Genomic DNA, 6,377 nt, shown 5'->3' with positions numbered 1-6,377 from the left:
TGTAGGTTAGATATTGTTTAAATTAATTTGAAAATATTTGTACAAAAAAGTATTAAAATCCATCAGTGTAATAATGAAGTCTATAGACCAAATTTGCATGAAATATTTGTGTTTTTTTTTTTTTTTTTTTAATTTTACTTCAGTTACAATTGAAGCAGAAATTAAAACACACTAAAGAACAAATATACATATTTTCACTGTGCATCTTATTCTAAACTAACTAAACTTTTCCTATTATAGGTCATTTAGGATAACCAACCAAATGACTTGCTTTTGAGATGCAATGAGGCAAATTCTTATGGCTTTCTTCAAATTCAGAAATTTACATAAGCTAACAATGCTTCACCTTTAGGTTGAGTAATGAGGATGTAAACTTCTGATAAATTAATTCACAATATTTGAGCTTTGGATGCATTCTATGGCACAAATCAAGCATACTGCCTTCTTCTGTGACATGATCAAAACATGTAAAAACATCAGACAGATTTCATGTAGGGAAATTATGACCTATTCTTAGTTACAATTTCCAGATGCCTGAAGGTGCCATGTTGATCTGTTGAAAGAATCACAAACAATATGGGTCTGTCCAGCCATTATACTGTTCTGGAGAGAGACGGATTCTGTGCTCCCCAGATGATCCCGTTGCGGTGTGCAGTGAACAAAAGCAAAGGATCTTCTAAGATGCTGGCGGAGCTGGAGGGGAAAGTGTCATTATTTGCAGCGGAACAAGGGCTGCACCTATGAGGGCGGATAATGACATAGTAAGGATACTGAGTTAGGAAGAAGGTTTTACTCCGTAAGCCAGATAATCAGGGAAAATCCAACAGTTATTGTCAGAGGCCTGTTGAAAAAAACCCAGAATGTTTAATCTCGGTCACAAAAAAGCAAATTTACCAAATGCAAAGGATGCATGTGAAATTCTGGCCAACCCTAACCCTCATTCTAGTGTGTAGCAAATTTAAATGTTGTTAATCCCAAGTGACCTAAAAGAAGAAACCTATTTTTTTGTATGTTATAAATTATGAATTACAGATTGAGCTGCTCATTTTTTTTTTTTTTTGCTTGAACTTAATAACAAAAACTGCTTATGAGTCCTGTCTTTCCATTGTTTTAAATAAAAACTGAAAACGAACACATTAAAAAGTGTTGTTATCCATAAAATGCTTTCAATGTCACTTAGCTATTCTCTTAAACACTCCTGCTCTCTCTGAAGCATCCAGGATTTTTACTCAGCTTCAAATATCACCCCCCAAAAAATTTAACCGACTGCCTGACTTTCTCTCCTTTGCATCCCCTAAATAGAAAGTTAATTTAAATGACTGATAACATCCAAAGTGTAAATACAGAAAATATAATCTATCCACGCCACAGGAAATTTATGAAGGCACAAAAGTTAAATGTCACAATAGCTCAATAAGAACTGAGTCCCACGCCTGAGCCCTGCAGAGCGTTACATGCTGCAACAATTGCTTGGTGAGAAGATTAAGTTCCTGGAAGTCTCAGCTGCATGCCTGGGCCACTCATGGTGACAAAAAAAAGGTACATCCAGCCATTAACTGGGGCCTCTATGACAGAAAGGCAATTGCTCACTCTACAGCAACCAGTAAAGTGAGAATTCAGAATCGCCCCCATTTTTGTCATTACAAAGAGCTGCAACATTACTCAGTAGTTACATTACATCAAGAAATGTAATGCATTGTCTGAATAAAATGAAAGCGCACGCTTTTTTGTTCCGATGGTGGATTTTTTACTTATTTTTAATTTTTTTAGTAACCTATCATGCGTAGCTCCTAATTTAATTTTTAGAGCTGCAACACTCAAGCAAACTAAAAAAAGACTGTGCATGGTACGATGAGCTGATCAAAGCCCTTAACTTTAGGTGCCACACAGTTATTTAAAAACAGGCATCTAATTGCTAGCACCAAAGTTAATCCATTTTTCCCTCGTTAAGTTCCATCTTATGGATGCATTGAATAAACACAAAGTCGGTTGAAAGCCGTAGAACGAAGCGCTGTGATCATGTACAAACAAACTCGTAAATGATATGTGATCGAAATGCGTAAACGGCACCACAGATTGTTTAATGGGATTACGTAAGACCTTGCTATCACTCCTTGGTTAGGCATAACCATGCAGAAGCCCCTTAAAGCTGCCATGTTTAAAAAAACAGAGGATAGCGTTAGAGTCGTGAGGTTGTCCAAGACTTACACTATCAAGTAAAAGCCATTTATGTATCATCAAACTAATACGATTATCAGAATTGGTTGAAAATACTTGTTGCGTTTGTCTGTCAGGAGCTCTAAAGACGTTTTTAGAGAGCTAAAGATATTTTGAAGCCACAGCCCTTTTTAAAGTCTGTCATGGGTAGGTGGGTGTCCTATGAAGTAAATTTAAATGAAAAACAATCAATTCATGGTACAATTTTATTACCAGATAAGCTTTACCTTCTTTCCAAAATGGCACTATGGGTAATACGGTAGTGAACAGTTCTGAGACGGAGCCAGGTAATGTGTCCGAACACACAGGGAGAAATTAATCTCAATCTAGGAGATCTGAATTGAACTGGAATGTATTTAATTCGCTTTCTTCACAGGATCACCTAACTAGAACACACTGATTGCCTTAAGGTTCATGTGTTGGGTTCTGTAGTCATGCTGGACTGATTCGCTTTCCCACTTTGACGTTGGCTAGCTCACAGTAATCACAGCTGATAGCAGGAGCGTTTAAGGTCACGTCACAGTCGCAAAGAGGTGAACAAGAACATGAGCAGAACCCAATATGTTGTTATCGTTTTCTAACTGGTAAGAGAAGCTGAATCAGAATCACTCATGCCGACAGATATCGCATCTAAAAATACCTTCATCTAGGTTCAGGTTCACCTTAAGAACAAACCATCCAGACACACCACACACTGCAGTGCGAGGAGAGAAGGCGTGAGAGGTTATTAAAGGAAGAAAGTGAACAGCAACTGAATGAAATGCAGAGCAGCATCTCCTCAGGTCAAGGATTCTCTGGGAAAAGACATTCTTGTGCAATATTGTTTGACAGAGTAGGGAGTGAAGGATTGATAATCCATAGGCATGTTTCCACTATCCACAATGTTTTAATGATGTCTGCTGGATGCGTTTCCACAGTGACGTGCCAAACAGCATCCTAACGTGTGCCTTGTTTGTTTTAAACTAATAATTTGTTAATGCTGAACAATCCTGAGGGATTAGATTGTTTTAATATGTTCAGAGAAATCCCTCAATAAAATGCTTTGATGCGAGTTTTCCCTGTCTTCCAAAAACAGCTAAAAGAAGAAGTCCATATTTTATTTCATTATTTCCCACAAAGGTAAGCAGATTTTATTACTGCAATGCACAACAATAGACATACGCAACTGGGTTTAGGTGTTGTTTGTAAACAAATACTCGAAAAACTTCAGCTGTGAAATTTACGAGTTACAGCAAATGTGAGTCGTAGTGGAGTTTAAAGTAAGAGATGAGCAAATCAAAATACTGTGAATACTCCTCCAGAGAGGAAGCAACATCCCATCAGAAAACTTCATTCATACTACAGTGTAGTACTGTCTGGGTGAGTAAGTAATGGCTCCTTAATGGAGCCATTTTCAAGGTATTCTTATTTGGTCCAGGTCCCTGGAGTGTAAATAACGGGGGTCAAAGAACGCCCTCAGACAGCAACCTTGTTCCTGCAAAGTCTTCCTGTGATGGAAATGCAAAGTATGGGGCAATTAGGAGCATCAACATCAAGCAGAATAGGCAGACTCAAACACTTACACCCAGATATGCAGTCCAACATTAGCTTTGGTAAGAGTTATTAAGCAAAAAGTCACAACAAACAGAACAGCAATATGGATGACATATTGCTTTAACCACTCTCTGTATCTCGAAATCCCTGCAACAAACTGAAAGCTGAAAATTTGGATCCATCTTTACCAAAGGGGTCTCGTTTTTTGAAACAAGTGCTTACTTTTAAAACATAACATGTCATTTCGCCATATTTGATTAAAGCCCTGCGGGTGCCTTTAATTAAAGAAGCTTTTGCTTACATATCCATCCATAGCCCAGTTGTCGTTTTTAAACTTGCTGTAGTAATACTCTGTCGGCCCCTTCACTTGGTACACCTTCAACAGCAGCTGGTTCTCCTCTGACTTGTAAGTACCTAGAAAGACGGAGGCAGAGATTCAGACTGCATATGCAAACAGTTTGACTGGTGTTTAAATCTTGCATTAATCAATGGCACATTATCCTCTGATTTGTGTTGGAACTTGTCAAAGTCGAGGACTTTGCCAGAAGAGACAAACACGGCTAGGCAGGCAGGTGGTAAGCAAACAGATTTGTTTGTGACAGGCAGAGAAAAGGAGCCACCTTGACATTTCAAATGATCATCCTCTCTTTCCTTCAAAAACCATATAACACAATATGGGAGGAAAACATGACATTTAGCCTTTAGCAACATGTCTCTGTGTAAATACAGTGCAAACACAAAAGCAGCTGATTGTCAATATGACAGCAGACACGCAAGCAAGTTCTAAGAAAAGACTTGCAAATAAACACCCAATAGATAATTTTCTCTTTTGATTTCTTTTATGGGCTTGTTACATTATGCATTTATTTATTTTATCAGACGGCGAGTTCTCGTTGGCTACAAACTGAATTAGAACCTCTTTCATGTCATTTCAGCGAAAAGTCTCAAACCCAAGGACACTGTTTATGTACTAACATTCATCATAAGTGAAATTTTAGCTAATTTTGTTGTTCCAAGGTTGGATAGTAATGTGAAAAGGGTTGGGATTTATTAATCGAACAGATTCCTACAGTTTGTTTGCTTTTGACCTATTTATTCTGCCTTGCTACTTTTCATGTCTTTGTTGGCCTACATTGACACTCTACACTGTGAAAAAGTATAAAACAGCCATTGATTTCTTTGTGCTTTCCTTTCAGACTGTCTTGTAATCTTTAAAAAAAAAAAAGAGTTGTCAGGGCTAAAACCATCAATAGCATCACATAGGCTACCTTCACACAGCAGGTAAATGCGGCCCACATCTGCTTTTTTTTTTCTTTGCCCATTTCCGACTGAAAATTTAAATCTTTTCAGCCTCTTTGTGGGAGGATGCAACTAAAACAGTTTCTCTAAATTTAAAGAAGTTCTTTGTTACATGTTGACAAAACATTGGTTAATCCCATGAAGTTAGTTTGAAGGATTTATAGTTACAAAATCTGAAAATGTTCAAGTGCAGAACAGGAAATGAGTAAAACTAAAACTAAAGAAAACCATAGAAAAGACTCTTTCAAAGCCAAAATACAGTCACATCAAAGCCGGGCTTTGTTTTAACTTTCCAACATAGAAGGTTACAACATTTTTTTAAAACAAACAACAACAAAAAAAGTCTTTTTAGGGATACACCTTATTTCAACAGCTTTAGCTCCTGGGTTATTACTTATCATCTACATTGTCATTTGCAATCATCAAAATTTGATTCCAATGCACCTAAAATTATTAAGTTAGAGGTTTAGTTTCATCTTTGCTTTTGTTTTTTCTGTGTTTGAACTTTAGTTTCTTTGTATACCTTTAAAAATATATACTTTCAATTGTTTTGTTTTTTTTACTCACACATTGTCAAATAAATTACTAAATACCAGTGAAGATGTAAATGTTTGGTACAATAAAGGAGGTTGTAAAAGTTTAAGAACATAAAGTATTTTTAAAGGATAAAGGATTTTTATTTACTTACTTTTCTTCACCTTCAGGGAAATGCTCACATGTTGATTGTACTAGATTGAACATGTCCTTACATGTTCAGCTTCTGGGGCCTAACTCATTTTAACTCACCGATAATAAAATAGGTATCACTGCATAAAAATAATTTTTCCACACACTGACTATCTTTGAATATTTTCCTTGGTACTTTTGGAATTAAGGTAACGTTATTTTCATTTATATATTATGAGATATAACACTTGCAGGGTTCTATAACTCTAAGCATAGCGATCTAGCTAATGCTAATTAGTCTTTTACAGTTTCTATCCTCCTACCAAGTATTATAAGAGTGAAATTAAAAGCACAGACTTAAATAACATCATCTGAAAACCCAAAATGATAGTCTTTTACCTGACAGTCTGATCGACACGCCGCTGGTCTCCAGTAATGTGACGTTCACTCGGCTGCTGGTAGCGTTGAACCCAGTAACTGCAAAGGTGGTGGTCTGCCTCTTCCCTAAATACTCGTAGAAACCGCTCCACTCAGAGTTTGGAGAGAAGACATCTGCTGGAACTTGGAAAGAAATACATGGATAAATAACAGCAGCTTACCAAAACAGGGGAAGCAATCTTTGACAGCTGCTAAAATGTCCTAACACAATATCTTGAGCCTCT

General features: G+C 36.9%; 1 protein-coding gene across 1 annotated transcript in view; it reads right to left on the bottom strand.

Annotated features, from left to right (window-relative positions):
• Positions 1-3,602: 3,602 nt before the first annotated feature.
• Positions 3,603-6,377, bottom strand: part of LOC106957382 (CUB and sushi domain-containing protein 1) — a gene marked incomplete at its 5' end in the record, with an annotated part of 204,511 nt that continues 201,736 nt past the window's right edge. Inside the window, 3 exons of the mRNA XM_015048702.1 lie at positions 3,603-3,704; positions 4,052-4,164; positions 6,115-6,276. Of these exons, the coding sequence (XP_014904188.1) occupies positions 3,660-3,704; positions 4,052-4,164; positions 6,115-6,276 (320 nt within the window). The remainder of the gene's footprint in view (positions 3,705-4,051; positions 4,165-6,114; positions 6,277-6,377) is intronic.

This window comes from Poecilia latipinna, unplaced genomic scaffold (genome assembly GCF_001443285.1).
Source record: "Poecilia latipinna isolate Pla-1442-1.1 unplaced genomic scaffold, P_latipinna-1.0 Scaffold899, whole genome shotgun sequence".
NCBI classification, from domain to species: domain Eukaryota; kingdom Metazoa; phylum Chordata; class Actinopteri; order Cyprinodontiformes; family Poeciliidae; genus Poecilia; species Poecilia latipinna.
Note: the sequence above shows the minus strand (reverse complement) of the source record. Positions and strands in the feature narration are given on the sequence as shown.